Source organism: Aulonocara stuartgranti (genome assembly GCF_965226115.1).
Source record: "Aulonocara stuartgranti genome assembly, chromosome: 11".
NCBI classification, from domain to species: Eukaryota; Metazoa; Chordata; class Actinopteri; order Cichliformes; family Cichlidae; genus Aulonocara; species Aulonocara stuartgranti.
Genome location: NC_138947.1, coordinates 26,432,232 through 26,454,686, shown reverse-complemented (window position 1 = coordinate 26,454,686; position 22,455 = coordinate 26,432,232). Strand labels below are relative to the sequence as shown.

Below are 22,455 nucleotides of genomic sequence, written 5' to 3'. Positions count from 1 at the left end.
TTTCAAGCCGGACGTATTTTTAAATTGCGACAACAATGGCTGCCTTCAGTAGTCGATCATGCCTCCAGTATTTATTGCATCTTGCCCAGGATAATCTAGACTTCAGGTTACCGGTAACAAGCATCAGATATTGTCGGTTTCTCTTTGGTTCAGAGTGATTAACTGTTCGTGTAAAAAGCGATAATTTGCAGACTGGAGTCTCCTCTGACTCTCGGTTTGTGTTGGGCTCATTCAAAGTATGAGCCCATAACAAACAAAAAAGTAACCTACTTTTGGAGACGAGATGTCTACAATTTGATCACAGCAATACATCAAACTTGAGCAATGGTCTGGCAGATAGAGCATATTGCGTTGTTTTATGGCATTATTTTATGCCTACATCACATAGAAACAGTTTGTAGTAATTTAATTTAATATTTCATATGTGATTCTTCTGTTTTGTATAACATTAATATTCTCGCTTTATATGCCGTCTTATGTAGGAAATAAAAGCTCTGCTGGCTCTCAGAGGGAAACCATTTCATCCCTGTGAAAACTTCAGAGAAAAGGTTTGCATGTTGAGGGGCTTATTCTAATCTGACTCTCTATTCTAATCTAAGACATTGATTATTGGCAGCAGAATGGTGATGTTTCTCTTTAGTAGATCTCACATTTCCCGGCAGTCACTCCACATCTCTCCTCTTCTCCGTAGTCTCCTTTCTGGTGCCTGGATGGTTTGTCTGAGGAAGATGTCCACAGCATCATGGCCAGATCTGTGTGTGCAAAGTAAGTGTTTAAGCTTTGCAGTTAGGAAAGTGAAAGAGCCACATCTCTACTGATGGAATAACTGTATGCTGCACAGATTCAAGACTGGCTGAGATGTGGCTTTAGTTCATGTTGGGTTGTCGTTCTAGGTCTGCTTTTGAACTGTGGGGCCACGGGCAAACACACAGTGAACTCAGAACATCCCTTCTGAACTTCCCCTCAGAAATCATGGTTTGTTGTTTAGAGTTTGTATCATACTATTCTGTTGGAAAGACAGATTTTTGCAAGTGTATGAAATACACAATAACACATTTCATTTCTGTTTCTGCTCTTCATTCCCTGCAGAGTCCATTCATGCACAAAGACTCCACATACAGGATAAACGTCTACACATTCAACAAAACTTTGCTGTTTGCAGACAGAATCAAAAGGATCGATGTAAGTATTTAGATGTGCGAGTGCATGTAAAAACATATAAATATGCACATAAAATAATAATAATACTAATAGTAAAATGCAATCTCACCAGGCCTTGGAGTATCTTCCCTTTGAGGGGACAGTAAGCCTTAAGAATCCCCAGCACATCTTCTGCTTATTAGAGGATTACGGCACAGACCCCAACAATATCCCCGAGGATCCCAATTACATCTACTTCGGCAGATGGGTAAGATGCATTTTGCTACTTGTGTACATTAAATGAATGTGGAGCGATCTACAGCTGAACTCTTCCATTTTACAGATAGCAGACGGTCAGCGTGATCTGATTCGCTCCCACAGTGTGAAGAACAGACACTTCATAGGAAACACCAGCATGGACGCTGGCCTCTCATTCATCATGGCCAACCACGCCAGGGTCAAACAGGATGACCTAGTTTTTGACCCATTTGTAGGCACAGGTAAGTTAATCCAGTCGTTGCTTCCCCCCACAGACAGCTATAGACAGCAAAGTAAATACTTTAATGTGAGTCAATGTGTTTTAGGGAGCCTGCTGGTTGCGTGTTCTCATTTTGGAGCTTATGTATGTGGAACTGACATTGATTACAACACTATTCACGGGAAAGGTAAGCTCTGCTCATTAGAGATTACACCCTGCAGCAGTTGAAGTGTTACAGGTTAAGGATTGCAGTTTTATTTTATGCTGTTTTTCTATTTGAATCAGATCAGTCCCCTGTTCAGATTTGCTGATGGTGCCTTTTGTCTTTTAGGTCGGTCAAGCCGTAAAAACCAAAAGTGGCGAGGGCCCGACGAGAACATCAGAGCCAACCTGCGGCAGTACGGGGCACAGAAGATGTACGTGGACGTGATGGTGTCTGATGCCTCCAAGCCTGCGTGGAGGGATGCTGCTCTGTTTGATGCTATCGTTACTGACCGTAGGTCCTTTAGTTCACCCTAACCAGACCACAAGGGATTTAACATCTCCTTTCATTAAATATCTCTGTTATTCTTTAGATTTGATTGTTTCTTTGAGCTGTTACAAATACATAAAAAATGTTGTGAAAATATGCAATTATCAGGATTCTGACAGGGAGTGAAACGCTTTAGCTATGGTTCAGGCTGTAATTTGAAAATTATGTGCTGCTCATTAGAGTCTGTTGAACACATTATTTCTGTCTGTTTCATGGATCATCTTTTTATGTTTTGTGTGGCTCTTCAGCTTATGGACACTCCAAGATTTTTGATGTTTCTTTAGAATTTGAGTAGCAGTACTGCAGCTAGCATGTTCCTCAGCTACATCTATTCTGTCTGTGTTCTTCGTAAACAGGAAGAAAACTCTTCTTGTTTTATTTTTTTGATACTCACTGTGTGACTTTTCTTGTTAGCTCCATACGGTATCCGGGAAGCCACGAGGAGAACAGGCTCCCACAAGGACATTGCTAAACCTGCTGAAGGCGTGTAAGTTCATCACATATTATAGTTATACCAACATCTATCTATCTATCTATCTATCTATCTATCTATCTATCTATCTATCTATCTATCTATCTATATACATATATATACATATACATATATATACATATACATATATATACATATACATATATAAATAACTGGGGAATTAGTCCAATGTTTAGTCCTGAGGAAACTAGTACATGAAATGCCAAATAAAACCACAAAGTTTTGCCATCACTGCTCTGTTCTAAATGTTGTATTTTTATTTCAATATTCTGCACAGTTTTGAAGAGTCTCACGTCCCAGTCTCACAGGCGTACCACCTGAGTGACATCTTCACAGATCTGTTAAACTTCTCCGCCCACCACCTGGTCATGGGAGGGAGGCTCGTCTACTGGCTGCCTGTCTACAGGCCAGAGTGAGTAAACAGACTTGGCATCATCACCTAGTCATACACATTTTCAGAGTGATGATAAATCTGTTCAGTGTAGGAGGTAACTTACCAGTTAACTTGTCAGTACTTAAATTTGTAGAACTTCAATTCAATTCAATTCAATTTTATTTATATAGCGCCAAATCACAACAAAAGTCGCCTCAAGGCGCTTCATAGATACAGAGAAAAACCCAACAATCATATGACCCCCTATGAGCAAGCACTTTGGCGACAGTGGGAAGGAAAAACTCCCTTTTAACAGGAAGAAACCTCCGGCAGAACCAGGCTCAGGGAGGGGCGGCCATCTGCTGCGACCGGTTGGGGTGAGAGAAGGAAGACAGGATAAAGACATGCTGTGGAAGAGAGACAGAGGTTAATAACAGATATGATTCAATGCAGAGAGGTCTATTAATACATAGTGAGTGAGAAAGGTGACTGGAAAGGAAAAACTCAATGCATCATGGGAATCCCCCGGCAGCCTACATCTATTGCAGCATAACAAAGGGAGGATTCAGGGTCACCTGGTCCAGCCCTAACTATATGCTTTAGAAAAAAGGAAAGTTTTAAGCCTAATCTTAAAAGTAGAGATAGTGTCTGTCTCCCGAATCCAAACTGGAAGCTGGTTCCACAGAAGAGGGGCCTGAAAACTGAAGGCTCTCCCTCCCATTCTACTTTTAAATACTCTAGGAACAACAAGTAGGCCTGCAGAGCGAGAGCGGAGCGCTCTAATAGGGTGATATGGTACTACAAGGTCATTAAGATAAGATGGGGCCTGATTATTTAAGACCTTGTATGTGAGGAGCAGGATTTTGAATTCAATTCTGGATTTAACAGGAAGCCAATGAAGGGAAGCCAAAACAGGAGAAATATGCTCTCTCTTTCTAGTCCCTGTCAGGACTCTTGCTGCAGCATTTTGGATTAGCTGAAGGCTTTTCAGTGAGTTTTTTGGACATCGTGATAATAATGAATTACAGTAGTCCAGCCTGGAAGTAATAAATGCATGAACTAGTTTTTCAGCGTCACTCTGAGACAGGATATTTCTAATTTTAGAGATGTTGCGCAAATGGAAGAAAGCAGTCTTACATATTTGTTTAATATGTGCGTTGAAGGACATGTCCTGGTCAAAAATGACTCCAAGGTTCCTCACCGCGTTACTGGAGGCCAAGGTAATGCCATCCAGAGTAAGAATCTGATTAGATACCATATTTCTAAGATTTTCAGGGCCGAGTACAATAACCTCAGTTTTATCTGAATTAAGAAGCAGAAAGTTAGCGGCCATCCAGGTCTTTATGTCTTTAAGACATTCCTGCAGTTTAACTAATTGGTGTGTGTTATCTGGCTTCATGGACAGATAGAGCTGGGTGTCATCTGCATAGCAGTGAAAATGTATGCTATGTCTTCTAATGATACTGCCTAAGGGAAGCATGTATAATGTAAACAGAATTGGTCCTAGCACTGAACCCTGTGGAACTCCATAATTAACCTCAGTGTGTGAAGAGGACTCTCCATTTACATGCACGAATTGGAGTCTATTAGATAGATATGATACAAACCACTGCAGCGCAGTACTTGTAATACCTACAGCATGTTCTAATCGCTCTAATAGGATATTATGATCAACAGTATCGAACGCTGCACTGAGGTCTAGCAGGACAAGCACAGAGATGAGTCCACTGTCAGAGGCCATAAGAAGATCATTTGTAACCTTCACTAAAGCTGTTTCTGTACTGTGCTGAGCTCTGAAACCTGACTGAAACTCTTCAAATAAACCATTCCTCTGCAGATGATCTGTTAGCTGTTTGACAACTACTCTTTCAAGGATTTTTGATATGAAAGGAAGGTTGGAGATTGGCCTATAATTAGCTAAGACTGCTGGGTCTAGAGATGGCTTTTTGAGTAAAGGTTTAACTACAGCCAGCTTGAAGGCCTGTGGTACATAGCCGATTATTAGAGATAGGTTGATCATATTTAAGATCGAAGAATTAATTAATGGCAGGACTTCTTTGAGCAGTTTTGTAGGAATGGGGTCTAAAAGACACGTTGATGGTTTGGAGGAAGTAATTATTGAAGTTAACTCAGAAAGATCAATTGGAGAAAAAGAGTCTAACTTAATATCAATGGTACTAAGAGTAGCTGTAGATAATATTACATCTGTGGGATGATTATTGGTAATTTTTTCTCTAATGATAAAAATTTTATTTGTGAAGAAGTTCATGAAGTCATTACTAGTTAACGTTAAAGGGATGGTTGGCTCAAAAGAGCTCTGACTTTTTGTCAGCCTGGCTACAGTGCTGAAGAGAAACCTAGGGTTGTTCTTATTTTCTTCAATCAGTGATGAATAGTAAGATGTTCTGGCTTTGCGGAGGGCTTTCTTATAAAGCAGCAAACTATTTCTCCAGGCTAAATGATGATCCTCTAGATTTGTGACACGCCATTTCCTCTCCAGATTACGAGTCATCTGCTTTAGGGTACGTGTTTCAGAATTATACCACGGAGTCAGGTACTTCTGATTTGAGGCCTTAGTTTTCACAGGAGCTACAGTATCCAGAGTCGTACGTAGTGAGGAGGTGAAATTATTAACAAGATAATCGACCTCTGTTGGGTTAGCGTTCAGATAGCTGCTTTGCTCTGTGTTGGTACAGGGCATTGGAGATGATAACAGTGGGTGGATTATATTCTTAAACTTAGTTACAGTGCTTTCAGAAAGACATCTACTTTGATAAAGTCTACTCTTCACCGCTGTGTAATCAATTATTGTAAAAGTAAATGTTATCAGGAAATGATCAGACAGCAGAGGGTTTTCAGGAAACACTGTTAAATGTTCAGGTTCGATGCCATATGTTAAAACAAGATCTAGAGTGTGATTAAAGTGGTGGGTGGGTTCTTTTACATTTTGAGAGAAACCAATTGAGTCTAATAACAGATTAAATGCCATGTTGAGGCTGTCATTTTTAGCATCTACATGGATGTTAAAATCACCCACAATAATTATTTTATCTGAGCTCAGAACTAAATTAGATATAAAGTCTGAGAAATCAGACAGAAACTCTGTGTAAGGCCCAGGTGGACGATAGATGATAACAAGTAAGACTGGTTTCTGAGTTTCACAGCTGGGGTGGACAATGTTAAGCATCAGGCTTTCAAATGAATTAAAAGTCTGTCTTGGTCTTTCATTAATTAATAGGCTGGTGTGAAAAATTGCTGCCACACCGCCCCCTCGGCCTGTGCTTCGAGATTTCTGGTAGTTAGAATGGCTCGGGGGTGTTGATTCATTTAAACTAACATAATCATCCTGCTGCAACCAGGTTTCTGTAAGGCAGAGTAAATCAATTTGTTGATCAATTATTAAGTCATGTACTAACAGAGACTTGGAGGAGAGAGACCTAATATTTAATAATCCACATTTCACTGTTTTACTCTTTGGTTCAGATGTGGATACTGTATTGTTCTTTCTTTGTGATTGTTTATGTTTAAGTTGTTCGTAATTGTTAGCATTTTGGGGTGGCGTCAGAAAGACATCTGATGCCAATTTCTGAATAAGAGGGGAGCTGAAAGCTTCTGCTTTTTCAGTGCATTCAAAGCAAATACACTCAACAAAAATATAAACGCAACACTTTTGTTTTTGCTCCCATTCCCCATGGGATGGACGTAGAGACCTAAAATTCATTCCAGATACACAATATAACCATCCCTCCCAAACAGTGGTCACAAATCAGTCCAAATGTGTGGTAGTGGGCACATCTGCCATATTGAGATAATCCATCCCACCTCACAGGTGTGCCACATCAGGATGCTGATCTGACATCATGAGTAGTGCACAGGTGTACCTCAGACTGCCCACAACAAAAGGCCACCCTGGAATGTGCAGTTTTGTCTCACAGCAAAATGCCACAGATGCCACAAGCAATGAGGGAGCGTGCAATTGGCATGCTGACAGCAGGAATGTCAACCAGATCTGTCGCCCGTGCATTGAATGTTCATTTCTCAACCATAAGCCGTCTCCACAGGCGTTTCAGAGAATATGGCAGCACATCCAACCGGCCTCACAACCGCAGACCTCGTGTAACCACACCAGCCCAGGACCTCCACATCCAGCAGGTTCACCTCCAAGATCGTCTGAGACCAGCCACCCAGACAGCTGCTGGAAAAATTGGTTTGCACAACCAAACAATTTCTGCACAAACTGTCAGAAACCGTCTCAGGGACGCTCAACTGCATGCCCGTCGTCCTCATCGGGATCTTGACCTCACTCCAGCTCGTCGCCGTAACAGACTTGTGTGGGCAAATGCTCACATTCGATGGCGTCTGGCACGTTGGAGAGGTGTGCGCTTCACGGATGAATCATGGTTCACATTGTTCAGGGCAGATGGCAGCTGAGAATGTCCCAGTTCTTGCATGGCCAGCATACTCACCGGACATGTCACCCATTGAGCATGTTCGGGATGTGCTTGACCGGCGTATACGACAGCGTGTACCAGTTCCCACGAATATCCAACAACCTCGCACAGCCATTGAAGTGGAGTGGACCAACATTCCACAGGCCACAATTGACAATCTGATAGACTCCATGCGACGATGTGTTGCACTGCATGAGGCAAATGGTGGTCACACCAGATACTGACCGGTTCTGGGTCCCCAGACCCCCAATAGCGCAAAAAACTGCACATTCCAGGGTGGCCTTTTGTTGTGGGCAGTCTGAGGTACACCTGTGCACTACTCATGATGTCAGATCAGCATCCTGATGTGGCACACCTGTGAGGTGGGATGGATTATCTCAATATAGCAGATGTGCCCACTACCACACATTTGGACTGATTTGTGACCACTGTTTGGGAGGGATGGTTATATTGTGTATCTGGAATGAATTTTAGGTCTCTACGTCCATCCCATGGGGAATGGGAGCAGTAACAAAGGTGTTGCGTTTATATTTTTGTTCAGTGTATAATATACAGCAGTGTTTCTGGGGCATTTTCACATATCTTTGCTTCTTTGCATGATAGAGCTGTAACCTGCATTTATGGATGGCATGGCTGACTGTGTTTACACATAATGTTTTTAATGCAGTGTCACCCGAGGGCATCAACAAGCTAATGTTTTTTTGAAATAGTAATAACTAACTAATAAGCATCATTTTTGCTTCTTGTTTATGCCCTATCCAGTCATGAATATGTCCTTTTAAACTTGTTAGTAGGGCTGCTCGATTATGGCAAAAATGATAATCACGATTATTTTCACTGAAATTGAGATCTCGATTATTTGACGATATTTATTTAACAATAACAATGTATTGAATAATGACTTTAAAGATTGTCAAAAAATAATATAAAATAGTGTGCAAATACTGATAACAGTGCAAATGTTTGCAATATAAAAAATAAATGAAAAATGTAAACATCTATGTTTAGTGAACTTTGCAGTGTTGCTCTGTGGTGCAGCTACACTGTAGCAAAGTTTACACACTGTGTCTACTTGATCCACGTCTGACTCCGCGAACCCATAATGTTTCCACACCACTGAAGTTTTTTTTTTTTTACCTCTCTTTTCAACCAACGGCAGTCACTCTCCTCTCCAAATAACTTCTGCTTAGCTTTCCGAGCTTCCCTCGGTCCTCTTAATTGTTGTGACACGTGTTCGAAATGCAGAGAGGTGCGCTTGATTTGCCACATGGAGCAGCGTGAGAGTAAAGCACGAGGGAGGGGCTAATAATCGGCTCAGTCATTTTTAATGATCGTTGAAAGCCCAGATCGTAATCGTGATTAAAATTCGATTAATTGAGCAGCCCTACTTGTTAGGTGTATTTGGATTGACATATATACATATCAATACACATGTGCAAACACAAAGTGTATAAATAGTGGGTCAAAGCCCTAACTTCTCACTATACCGTGTAAAAACCATATTTTTGTACATCTTTGACTTAAACTGATTTTAATTCATCATGTATCTTACAAATACCATTTATTTAAATAATGATCATGTGTGGAGCCAATACAGAACCCTGGAGGAAACCACATACAGAGTCCAAGCAGTTACAGGAGTATTCACACAGCTTCACAAAAAACATGTATTAATTAAATGTTTTTTTACTCAGTGCAATATAACCCGTAATTAATATGTCATGACTGATTGTATCAAATGTTTTTAAAAGATCTTGAAGTCCTCCAATTGCATACCGTTTCTAAACAATAGCATCTGTAATCTCTTCGCTTGATTCAGTTAATGATGGTGATGTTGAACTGAATCCATACTGACTGTCGGGGAGTAATTTAAATGTATCGAATAATTTGTTGAATCGGTTATTGAACAGTTTTTCTAGAGGCTTGAAGAATTGTGGGAGTTTAGAAACAAGCCTATAATCTTTGAAGTGGTGTCTATCCTCAATTTTATACAGTGACACAATTTAAAATATTTTTATATTGTGTGGACTTTTAGCGGCTCTGAGATGCTTTTAAAACCTTCATAGCAATCTTCATATCAGTATCATTGCAGTCAGTGGATGCTTTGTAATTATACTTATTTACAACATTAGTAATTTCTTTTTCCTTTATTCCCCTTTTCACTGCTGTAAAGAACACTGAGTTAGGATTTCAGGATTCATTGCAATATTCTTGGACTATAACACGTTATAAGGAAACACCAGGGCTTTGTAAGGTGAGCTGGTGCGTCACTGCCAAGATAAGATAAGATAAGATAAGATAACCTTTATTAGTCCCACACGTGGGAAATTTGTTTTGTCACAGCAGGAAGTGGACAGTGCAAAAGTTATGAGGCAAAAATTAGAATACAATAAGAATAAATACAGTACACAACTGTACAGAATAGAATAAAATAAAATACTATATACAGTAGAATAAAATAAAATAAATATACAATAAGATAAAAATAGAATACAAATACAAATACTATATACAACTGAGTAAAAATACAACGATGACAGAAAGGATTATTGCACTTGGTATTATTGCATATGTATGGATGTGTGTGCTTGATCAGTTAAAGTCTTTATTATGGAGTCTGACAGCAGTGGGGAGGAAAGACCTGCGAAATCTCTCCGTCCCACACCGTGGGTGCCGCAGTCTCCCACTGAAGGAGCTGCTCAGTGCTGTCACAGTCTGCTGCATGGGGTGGGAGATGTTGTCCAACAGGGATGACAGCTTAGCCGCCGTTCTCCTGTCACTCACCACCTCCACTGGGTCCAGAGGGCAACTGCAAGATAAGATGGCAACTGCATGTTTAGTTATTGTTGATTACCAACAACAGTTTTGAATTCGGAATCCAGATTTTAAGCTCAAACCTCATCATCTCAGTTTGGAAATAGTTTTGTCTTTGCCTTTCTTTAAATAATGATCTGTACAATAGGGGGCAGGCTTACACCATAAACCAGAAGTGCACAATGCAGGCCTGTTGTAAGCACAATCGACGAGGTTTCAATTTGTTTTTGGCCTAATTAATTACCCAAATAACTAAACAATATGAAGCAAAGAGGGAATACATAGCAGACACTATTACATTTTATAAAAATGACTGATTACTGTCTATAATTAAAACTGGCTTTGTGATTTTTATTAAGGGAAAAGTGAACCCGAGAGACAGACGACAGTGTTTTACTGGATTTGTACACTCACAAAGGACCTTCTACTATCTTAGGGTATTTCCCTTTATTCTGATTCCCATGTCTAACCACCTGTGTGGATTACAGTAATGTTCAGGTGTGCCGAGGCTTTCTTGCCCATACAGCTGGGCCACGGCAAACCACAACTGACAGCAATGTGCACTTTATATGCTGCCTAAGACGGCTCATCAGAGACAAAGTTGTGTATTGTTAAAGCTTCTGTGCGTTTGCAGAAAGCGAAGTGCTGACTCTCAGTGCAGGTGTTCATTTGTGTAGATATGAACCACAACAAACTAAGGCAGAAACGGACGTTAGGCGAGGAAAAGCGCCACGGGGCTCAAACTCTTTCTGGTCACTCATTAAAAGACCAGGAAGCAGATGGGATAATCACGGATCCAGTCACCGGCTATTATTGTATCCTTGTGACTGAGAGACATCAGTTTGCAACCCTTTGACTTTTATCCATTTAGCCGCTTTGTGTTTCTGCACGCATCGAAACATATGCACGAATGTGTGTGTGTGTGGTCCCGTGTACGCGCACGTGCACACGTTTGTGTCACCATGTTCACACATTTGTCTTTGCTACTCATCTCATCGGTGCTTGACCCGGTGCCTGTCAGAGCGCCGTGCCAAAATAAACATCTGAGGCCAGGCAAGTCACATATATGAACTATGTCTCTATGGTGTGCAGGCTGATCTGCGAGTGTGTGTGTTTGTGTTGTTGGATATGTGTGTCTGTGTGTATAAACCCAGACGCAGCCTGTCTCCTGGGTCTAATCTGGGGCTCTACAGGGGAGATATCAGGTTTCCAATACCCCCACATACATGTGTGTGTGTATCTGCGGCAGTGGCTGTGATAGAAACAGTGGGGACTCTGTGTGTGTGTCCGTCTGCCTCATGAAAATGGGGGCAGTGTGTGTGTGATGACAGGGGACACAGAGTCCTGTCAGCAAAAGACAGAGCCTAGACCAGGTCAGACCGCTTAAACTCTCTTCCTTTTCTGCCCTCAAAAAATAAATGAAGAAAAAGTATTGAGACGGATGATGTGTTATCCATCATCAAAGCCATAAAGTGAGCTAATTACAGCATAAATAAGGGAAGTAAATATATGAATCAGCTGCATAGTCAGAGGTAATATTAGATGAATAAATGAGTAGTGGTGACATTTTCAGATTGTAATTTCTTAGTCGAGTTTAAGTTTCCAGAGAAATCGTATAGCAATAATTAAGCTTTTGCATGCTTCTACATTCAGTGTGATGCAACAGTACCGTTGTAATTTTTAGTTAAACTGTTGAACTTAAACAGCAAGTCTTCTCTGTCAGTTACAGTAAAGTAGATACTTGGAAGCAATACCTGTAATACCCAGAAGCTGCGACCTGTCTATTGGCAACGTGAACATCAGTCTGTAAACAAGAAATACTTGCAACTTGCAACTCAGACCTTGGTGATAGATTAAGGGTGCAGCACTGAAACGGGGCAAAATAATGTGTCAGTGCAAACCCCATATAGCTCTCGTAGGTGTGGTTAGTTTCTGGTTGATTTACAGAAGTTGCGCTGTTTTCTAAGCACAGGCACGGTCAGTTCATTTCAAAACCAAGCGCAAATAATAAGACGTGTTTTTTTTCTGTTATAATTAGTAATAAATTCTGTTTTGCAAACATTAGTAAATAAGTTTGCGCACTTGGTGCAATGGGGTCAGTCACAAAAATCTGAGTTATTTCCACCATTTAAATGCAATTTTGTCTTTATAAATACAAACACTACTGTTTCTTCTTCTCTTCTTTTTTTGTTCGTGCTGGTGGAGTGTTAGTAAATCTGGCCCCGGAAGTCTACAGCTATCATTTATATACAGACTGTGTTTGGACTATCCATTTGTTCACTCTGTGGTGAGTTATAGTGAGTGAGCCAAACTGTTTAACTCTATTGCTTTTTAAAAAAAAAATCATTTTGTTTATTTACTAATTTATTACAGTTTCCCATTAGAAATGTGCGAAATCTTAATGTTGATAAGTCTCGAACCAGTTTTACTGTGAATCTTAAATACCTGTCCAGACAAAACAAGAATGTCAAACACACAAAAATGGGCTCGCGTGATGAAAGTTAAAAAAACTGATGTGAAAGGGGAAAAAAGAGCTAGGGCAGGAGATCAAAGCCATCTCATCTTTTGAATCTCAATAATTAAGAAAAAGTAATTTAAAGGAAACAAGTCGTTAAATAAAATAGGCTGTTAGTAACATGGTACGTTGTAATTACAAAGAGAAATAGGGATGGAAAAACAAGAAACTCATCCTTGTCATGATGCAGTTCATTTGTGCGGTAGAAATACTGAGCACCTGATTGGCAGCTCAGAATTGCTGCCTGGCTGCATCACTGCCCAGTCACCACGACAACCAAACATCCCATTACCCCAGAGCCCCAACTGCCGCCATGGCAACAAGGCAAACAGTCATGCACAAATCAGACTGAGTTGCTGGCGTGACGGTAGTTCGGAGAAAGTGCTACTGACACAAATATGCAAACACATACATCAGCTGCCGTTAATACGCCCTAACCCTGCCTGGCCGGCGATGACAGAGCCAGCAGCCAACCCGACAGGTCACCTCACTTTTTCCACCTTCATCTTCACACAAAACGAGCTACCTTAGCCTCGCCAGCCGTTGTGGCACCGAACCTCTTGAATGTTTTGTGTTTATCTGAGAAACAGAAAGAAGCACACACAGAGCAAAGAAAGACATTAGAGCGCGCTGAAAAAACCCCCAAAGAGCTGGCAAAAGTTAGGTAGTAATCTTGACAGAATTACTGTGTGTCCTGGCAGCCTTTTAATGGCCTCCAGATGACATCTGTAGCGCATTGTTATCACAAGGGACTTACACTTCCTCTCATTCAGACTTTTAGATGCGTACAATCAAAATTTATTAGAGTCAGATGATGGATATTGGTTTAGCTTTATATTTCTGTCTCTTTGTTTCCTCCTCATTTAAACTGATCTGTAGCGTGTGTGTGTGTGTGTGTGTGTGTGTGTGTGTGTGGGGACTCTTTCCAGGTACTGCGAGGAGATGGTTCCTCTTCATCCATGTCTCCAGCTCATCAGCAACTGTGAGCAGACACTCTCAAGCCACACCTCACGGCGTCTGATCACCATGGAAAAGATCAAAGAACCAGAGGTGTGTCCATGTGGGTGTTTGTGTAAGAGATGAAACAAAATGAATCAGTTGCCTAATTTACAGAGAAGAAAAATATTTTCCAGTTCCAGTGCGAGGACATGCTGTTTGTCGTCACATGATAGCAAATGCAGTAAATCAGGCTGCGTTGGATGCTGATTAGAACAATTAAATAGATGGCATTTGTCATTATTTTTCATTCTGTTAGCTGTTTGCTTCAGGTGATGTCATTCATCCAGTTACTGTCCAGATGAAGCCAAGGGATTTTAAAGTGCACATTTTCATCACAACTAGCTAAATATGTTGTTTTTAGGTTATCTATTGTGGTTGCATCATTACAAATGACCTCATATCTTCACAGCAGACCAAATTTGTGTGCGTGCTGCAGAATTTGTTTATGTGTGTGCATGAAACACACATAAACTGATATAACTTCTTTTTCTTCTAGTAAAATGAGAACATGTGTCCGCCTGCCTGTTCCTTCATGCGTTTAATGTTTTTTCATGGAGTTTTTTTTTTTTCTTGTCATGAACGCACGCGTCATGAGACGGATGTAGTATGCGCGTATGTGTGTTCTTTTACATGTCTCCCGCTGGAAGTGATGGTGTCTCTCTGTCTGTCTCGGGTAAATCCTCACCATCTGGCTGTGATTGGCTCATTTCTTTTATACTGGAACCCTAAAAGGCATAATCACACATTGTATGGAAAACAATCCATCTTTGGATCTGACATCCATTCCGCTTCAAAACCCCAAATTGCTCCCATAAAGCGCCTGGTATGACACGCACACACCGAGACACGTTGTGTGAGGTTATCTGACTGGTATCTGTAGCTCAGGTCTGTAGAGTTTTTTTGTTTTGTTTTGTAGTTTGTTTGTTTTTTCAAATTGGCCTCCGTCTGCACCTATCTGCACGCGCTCGTCAGGATTCGCAGCCTGATGTGTGTCAACACTTTTCTATGCGTGTGTCCGCAGTTTCCCGGTTTTGACAGTGGAGGAGTTGGCCTAATTGTTTTGAAGGTTTCCTGTAAAGCTCCGTAAAGAAACCTCACCTCTTCTTATTTATGCGGTGTTACAAAATTTGTTTGGTTACCCAGACCGCTTGTCATTCACCTCATTTTTTACATTCAGTATATGTAACTCTCCACCTGAAAGAGTAAAGAACCACTGTTGTCTTCTGTGCCAATTTTGTAGTCACGTCTTTTTATCCTCATCACTCTGGGGTCGTGCTTATGTTGTCAGTCTTTTTACCTTTTAAACCTGAATCTTTTCCTCAGAATGGCAATAAAAAACGTTTCCAGGTTGCTTGGCAGCATCGGCAAGCAAAGAGGGGGTGTCTTTGACAAATTACAGGCCCCAGGATTGGAGTCATCATTTCTCAACTCACCTCATTTACCTTAATAGTGGAGGTAAAACTGAGATTCACAACAGCTGATTTTCAGCTGGGTAACAGATAAACAGTCTTGTGTGCTTGTGAAGCACTACTGGAGGGATCAGCCATTTTTCCCAGTCCTATTCCCTCAGTTGGTGTTTTGATGATGGTTGTGGAGAGTTGTGTCCTACGGGTGTTGAGTTCAGTTGAGATTTGGTGGCTGCAAAGGCCACAGCATATGATACACATTATTTTCATACTTAAAGCACATTCAGTGCTCCCTCTCTTTTGCTGCATGGATGGGGACATTCTCATCAAGGGAGAGACCACTGCAATCAGGACGGAAATGTTTCATTTATGTGATAAAGACGATCAATCAAAACAAACTTGGGATGATTGATGTCACGTTAGCGCAACAGAACCCCTCATTTTTGGGGCTGTTTATGATACTCATGCACTTCTCAGCAGTATGGTTAAGGATGCCTCACAGGCTGTCAGCACTTTTTCCACATGCAGCTTCTTTTCTTCTGACAATAATATCTAATGTCATTAATGCACAAACATCACAAAGCCATAATTTGTTACCCACTATGTACTCTTTCCTGCAGATCTAAAGCCACATACCACTTTAGTCACTGTTCCTGTTAAAACACTGCCCACCTGAGAAGCCTTTGAGACTGGCACGCTTGCCATCTGCACCTTAGAAAAATCCAATTTTCCAGAAGCATTTAAGTCTTTCCCTTCTCCCATCCATACAAAACCTGGAACACCTGCTCAGCATTATTATATGTGCCACGAGGCGTCTTTTGTGTTGAGTTTTCCACATCTCCTTAGATTTTTCCTTTATTTCATCACCTGTGTGTGTATTATTAATATACGCATAACTCTTCCTATTCTATAAACATGCCAGACATGTGCACACCTTGTGAGAGAGTACTGTGTTGATTTGTAGGAGGAATTTAGCAAAGCAAAAATAAAAGCTGCCTTTTATTCAGGTGTTTCTGATTTTGTTCATTTATTTATTTACTTCATTTCTTTGTTTTCAAGATGTAATATATGTTATTCATAATGAAAACTTTATTAGCAAGATGTCATGTTGGTTGGAGCAGCAAGAATATTTTAGTAAACGGAATAATTTGTTTTAATATCTGTGGGAAACTTGTAGATTTTTAAGTTAAGCAGATTCAACAGTAACCTCTGCGTCTCTTTCCAGGAATTTGATAGCCTGGCCCATCTGTCAGATCCCCGCTTCAGCGCCTACCAGGGTCACAATGCCTTCAGAGAGAAGTACTTCAGTGGACTTAACAAAAAGTCCACCAAGGAGAACAACAAATCTGACGTTAGCGGGGACTGAACGCATCAGTGGGATGAAGATCACCAAATTTCCTCAGTGTCTTATCAAAAAAGATGAAACTTTTTAATCAGCGCATTGTTGTCAGTGCTCTCAAAAGAAAAACAAGTTATCCCATTCTTAAAAAATCGATTTGTTTTTTATTTCTTTGCAAATAAACCAAAAATGTGCGTGTTCTTTCTGAGTGGTACTTTTGAGAGTCTGAAATTGGGTAAGAGAAAGGGAAACGAAGTGCATCTCTATAACAAATATTTTCTAATGTAACATTTATAATTTAGCTGTTAATTGTAAAATGTGGTAATTAAGAATTGACCAGAGTCCCCAAAACATGGATCCATGATGCAGGTTGTGCATAGTTCATAATGTGGAACGTTCTACCTGGAAGACACCAGTGTCTATGTATGTATGTCACATGCTCAGATACTAAAAACCCAAATATATGATTGCTGATGTCACTGTCATAACACAGCTCTGCCATAACCACATTCCAAAAGTGTTTTCACACTCTCTGTTACCTAGCAACTGGTCTTTATGTGTAAAATTGATAAGAGTCTATATTTTCTCATATTTACTATAATTTTACCCCCATGATGCCAGTGCATCTTATACAGATGAGGTCAAAATGATTACCCGCCCTATAAAATTGAAATTTTCTGTCAAAAATTTTTATTAAAAAAGTGGTTTTTTTAGCGTAGCATTCCTAACCATACTGATTTTCCCCATAAAAGATAAATTATACCAGAGAATAATTCAGAACAAACAAAATTGACCAGGATCAACATTATTAGCCCCCTGAGAAACTGACCATTTCACTGAGCCATAGTACAACCCACAGCTGTGTCTAAGAATCCAAAATTAAACTGGGATGTTTGGAAAACCTGTCTTAAAAATGACTTGCTCTGTTGAACAGCGCTTTGGAAATCCTTAAACAAAAGATTTAAATTTCATAGGGGTGCTAATAATTCTGTCCTCATCTTTACATTAGCTCTGTCAGTTTAACCGACTTTAACTCTGTCATAGAGCCCACATATTGAACAAAACAGAATGGACATTTATATCCACGGTTCTGCTTTGGCTCAGAGTAAGGGAGCATGTTTAGGTGGCCTCCCTGTGCAGGCAAGAGCCCAAATCACAGGGCGTCCCCACTTCTCCACCACTACAGTTAGTCAGCAGCTTTTGTTGTTTTCTGACCACAGTTTACATGCAGCCTGGCTCATTATTCATCTCCTGAGAGCGACGTAGCTGGCCCTCATGTGCATTACCCCTTTGCTCTGTTTATCAGTTGGGCCTCTGCCTTTCCACCACACTTCCCCTTCGCCCTGCTTCACAGGGAGAGTTCCTGGCACCATCACATGATACCCGGCTCACCATCGTTTGCGGTGCGTGTTGTTTACAGTTCCCACAGCGGCCTTTTGTTGTCCATCATCATCAAGCGAAATCAAATTATTCCACAAGACAGAGACCTCGGCTTTCCTTACTTTTCACTTCTGCCCTCTTGCTCTTGGTATTTTCCTTCCCATATTCACCACAACAGAAGAACACTGTTAGTTGGAGATGGTAGTTTTAATGCACATGCTGTCTATTACTGTGTGTGTGTGCTTCCATAATACAGTGATAAAACAAGTTCTCAGGAGCCCTCAGACTCCAGTGATGCAGACTATAATTAGGGAGAGAGAGGGAGGGTATGTAGGGGGGGTTCCTCTCTACACACCACGTAATGTTGTCCAGACGCTGAGGAAATTCTGTTTGTGCCCATGTTTATACATGTGTGTACTTGCGAGATCTGGTTTTGTTTTATGTTGGATGCTAACTGCAGCAGAGCAGTTTCCTGATGTCGGTCTGTGATAATAAAATGATTCGAGACCTAACTTGTAAATATAATCATACTCCAAACACTGGTTGGATTGATAATTACAGAGATGCCTCCTTCTTTACTTTCTCCTTTTGTAGTGATATACATATTATTTGATGGGGTTTTAAGCAATGGTTCTCTTCCTGCTCCATTCATGTCTTTATACTAAATCTTTTATCCCTCCCTTTTGACCTGTAGCAGTTCTTCTCTTCAGCTCCTCATTTGGTCACCTCTGCCCCTTTCCTCCTCTCTTTTGTTTCTCAGAGGGGAACCCCCTGAAGGAGTGGAGGTCCACTGTTTTGGAACAATGACTCCTGATTAAACTCCCTTCAGTCTGAAAGTGACCTTCAGCCTGCTGAATCAGTGACAACAAACGGCACACTTAGGACACTTGCATGCAATCGATGACTTAAATCTAATTATTAGCATCAGAACAAACTGACTCCCAGGTTCTCCACACAAAAACAATTTAGAAAGCAAATTTTGAATCCAAAGGAGAAGGTGAATGCAACTGGAACTGAACAAAAAAGTTATTTGACTCATTATTGCTATTACTATTATTATTGGGATTTTTTTTTGCATGCATGGCAATAATGTCATTGATTGTGGATATAAAATCTGATGCCTTTGCACCCCGTAAGTGGGACACAGTAAAAATGAGACATTTCAGTCAAACTCTGGGCCACAGCAAGATAACTACATGAAATGTAGTCTATTCGTGACCCAATAAAATACACTACTTTCTAGCTAGTTGTCTGTCTAAAAAATATGAATTAACACATTAACAAAATGTTTTGTTGTACTGTACCACAGCGTAAGACTTGAATCTTTGTAGAGCCTACAACAAGCCCACATTTTCACTCGCATTCATGGTTGTGCGGGTGCTGTATGTGTTAATTACCATGTAGGTTGCTTTCCGATACGAATTTGCTGACATTTGTGAGTCCTTGTGTTGATGCTATCAAAATGATTCCTTATATTTAGACAATTATTTTATTCTCTCACTGGTAAATTCAAAAACTGCAATGAAAAAGTAGCCAGAAATGCACAGGAGGAATCGATGGTGCTAAACAGACCGGTCCGCAACATGATGGATAGTTAGAATTATAGAGAAATGCACATAAGGTAACACTAAGTTGCAGTATAAGGTTTCAGAGGGGTTTGCAGTTAAGGACTGGTAGCTCCAGCATAGATTTCCCGCTGAAGCAGGAAGTGTCCAGCACATAACAATGACATTTCCTTTTTACCCATTTTTTTTATCCACTGCCAAACACTTTCTAAAATGTTAATAAGAGACATCTAAAGTGTGGCTGGAGGGCTTAATTTTGTTAGCTTTGTTCTTTTCACTTTGTTCCCTCGTTGTTTCAACATCTTCTCATTCCTCTGATCCCTGGTCAGAGGTCACAGTATTGTCTCATGATGTCCTCATCAGATCTGACTTGAAGATGTGCCACGCATTTGTTTGCTAGTGACAGATAGCAAGTGATTATACACCTACTGACCCACGACACGAGCTAACACGTTGGCCTTTTTTCACAGAAATGTGTGGAGCACCTGATGCATGAGGGCTTCAGTATGTATGTAAATCCTGTGTGGGTGTGTGCGCTTCAGAAGGGGTGATGAATGTGTGAAGGTGAGAAACTTCATAGTGCACAGCTGGTGTACAGGATTGCCTAAGCTAACACACATGCACACACACACACACACTAACATATGTGCTGCAGGTGCTGTGCACCTGTCCATAGCCAGGGGAGTTTGAACACCTGCAAGTCCTCCACCCTTTCTCGCCTTGCATCACCCACCCTCAGGTCAACTTGGTGCCCTCATCCACCCCGTGAAACCAGGCTTTGCTCTTGTAAGTAATGATCAAGGTAAGGTGAGAACTGTCATCTTAATGTTTGGGAGGAGAAGCACAGCAGAGGAAGAGCCATTATAGTGCTACAAATCACCACCATTCCCATCTCACACAGCTGTGTGAAACTCAAACCATGCTCAGAAAAAAAGCACACAGAAAAAAAACAGAGGAAAGAGGGCGGGAGGATAACATCGTGTGATTGAAGATACGCCATTATTTTGCAATCAGCGATACAGCACATCCTGTGTATTTTCCTTCTCACACTGACTGAACATGGTGCCACTAGATGACAGCCTTGAGCAGAGAAAATGAAAACGATGTTCCTGTGTGTTATACATGTACTGTACTCTAGAATGCAAACTAATTCTGTACAATCAATGGTCTGCAGCTTGTAAACAAGCAGTTCAGAGGCGTTTGAAGTGATAGAGCTGTGGCTGAGAAAGTGCAGAGCAGCTCTGAACACATAACATCCTCTTTAAGACAATCGCATGGAAGTGATGAGGGTTGTCGACCCAGGAAATAAAGGGGGTGACTGAACGTCTTGTCACACAACTTCCTCATCCTTCTTTCACCTTTCCAGAGTTCACTGTCAGCAACCACATCCGACTGTGATATCACAATCATCTGCGGTTCTATCACACATTAAAGCTCACTGAAGCTATACTCCAAAAACTCATGCTTAACTTAGAAAACCAACAGAAATTCCAGTTTGTGGTTTGGGTAACCCCTTGTTTTCCTACATGTGAGCCTCTAAGTTTTTAAGAGGACTTCACACATGCATTGTTGTTTTTGCAAAATGACTTGTTTTTCTTTGTTTGCACTTTTACAGTGGTCTGAAAAAGTGTTTGCCCAGATTGTGATTTCCTATTTTTTGTATGTTTGTCATACTTAAATGTGTCAGATAAAACCAATGTACTTATTAGACAAAGATGAACTAAAGATAACAAACATGTATGAAAAAGTGAATGCCACCTTAACCTAATAACTGGTTGGGCCACGCGCAGCAGCAACAACTCCAATCAAGCATTTGGTATAACTGTTAATAATTCTTTTAAAGCACTGTGGAGGAATTTCGGCTCACTCATCTTTGTGGAATTGTTGTAATTCAGCCACGTTCTCAAGCACGAACCTCCTTTTTAAGGTCATGACTTTGACTAGGCCACTCCAAAGTCTTCATTTTGTTTTTCTTAAGCCATTCAGAGGTGGACTTGACTTACTGGTGTGTTTTGGATCATTGTTCTGCTGCAGAAACCAAGTGCACTTCAGCTTGAGGTCATGAACAGGTGGTCGGACATTCTCCTTCAGGATGTTTTGGTAGTCGGCAGAATTCATGGTTCCATTTACCACAGCAAGTCTTCCAGGTTCTGAGGCAGCAAAACAGCCCCAAGACCATCACACTACCACCACCATATTTTACTGATGGTACGATGTTCCTTTTCTGAAATGCTGTCATTTTTACGCCAGATGTAATGGAGAGACACCTTTCAAAAAGTTCAGCTTTTGTCTTGTCATTTCACACAGTATTTTCCCAAAAGTCTTGGGGATCATGAAGATGTTTTCTGGAAAAACTGAGACGAACCTTTATGAACCTTTTGCTCAGCAGTGGTTTTCATCTTGGAACTCTGCCATGCAGGCCGTTTTTTGCCCCGTCTCTTTCTAATGGTGGACTCACGAACACTGACTTTAATTGAGGCAAGTGACGCCTGCAGTTCTTTGGCTGTTTTTCTGGGGTCTTTTGTGACCTCTTGGATGAGTCATTGCTGCACTCTTAAGAAAATTTAGATAGGCTGGCCACTCCTGGTAAGGTTCACCACTGTTCCATGTTTTCGACATTTGTGGATAATGGCTCTCACTGTGGTTCGCTGGAATCTCACAGTTTTAGAAAGGGCTTTATAACCTTTTCCAAAATGAGAGATCTCAGTTACTTTGTTTCTCATTTGTTCCTGAATTTCCTTGGATCCCTGTGTGATGTCTGGCTTTTCGGGATCTTTTGGTTTACTCCACGTTGTCAGGCAGATCCTATTTAGGTGATATCTGGATTGAGAATAGGTGTGGCAGTAATCAGGCCTAAGTGTGGGCAGATAAACTCAGGTTTCTTAAGATGTGTAACACCACAGTTAGTGTAGTGTTAAAAAATGCAAACTTCCTATACAAAAAATATGAAATCAGAAAGGCAGCAAATGT

The 22,455-nt window shown here is 40.8% G+C and overlaps 1 protein-coding gene across 2 annotated transcripts; it reads left to right on the top strand.

Annotated features, from left to right (window-relative positions):
• The first annotated feature begins 1 nt into the window (after position 1).
• Positions 2-16,740, top strand: trmt11 (tRNA methyltransferase 11 homolog). 2 transcript variants are annotated; one of them, XM_082552288.1, is made up of 13 exons: positions 2-113; positions 483-548; positions 692-765; positions 894-975; positions 1,090-1,182; positions 1,274-1,408; positions 1,484-1,640; positions 1,725-1,805; positions 1,950-2,114; positions 2,565-2,637; positions 2,921-3,055; positions 13,726-13,846; positions 16,427-16,740. In XM_082552288.1, exons 1-13 carry the CDS (start codon positions 36-38, stop codon positions 16,565-16,567), a joined length of 1,401 nt encoding a protein of 466 aa, XP_082408414.1. In that variant the 5' UTR covers positions 2-35; the 3' UTR covers positions 16,568-16,740. The 2 variants fall into 2 exon arrangements, with proteins under 2 accessions (XP_082408414.1, XP_082408413.1); XM_082552287.1 differs by lacking the exons at positions 13,726-13,846; positions 16,427-16,740 and adding an exon at positions 7,078-9,627.
• The last annotated feature ends 5,715 nt before the right edge of the window (positions 16,741-22,455 follow it).

Bases quoted from the DNA above. Each gene is read 5' to 3' on its own strand.
- trmt11 (XM_082552287.1), top strand. From the start codon at position 36: ATGGCTGCCTTCAGTAGTCGATCATGCCTCCAGTATTTATTGCATCTT. The intron at 114-482 runs GTAACAAGCATC...CGTCTTATGTAG, and splicing joins ATCTAGACTTCAGGTTACCG to GAAATAAAAGCTCTGCTGGC. The intron at 549-691 runs GTTTGCATGTTG...TCTTCTCCGTAG, and splicing joins GTGAAAACTTCAGAGAAAAG to TCTCCTTTCTGGTGCCTGGA.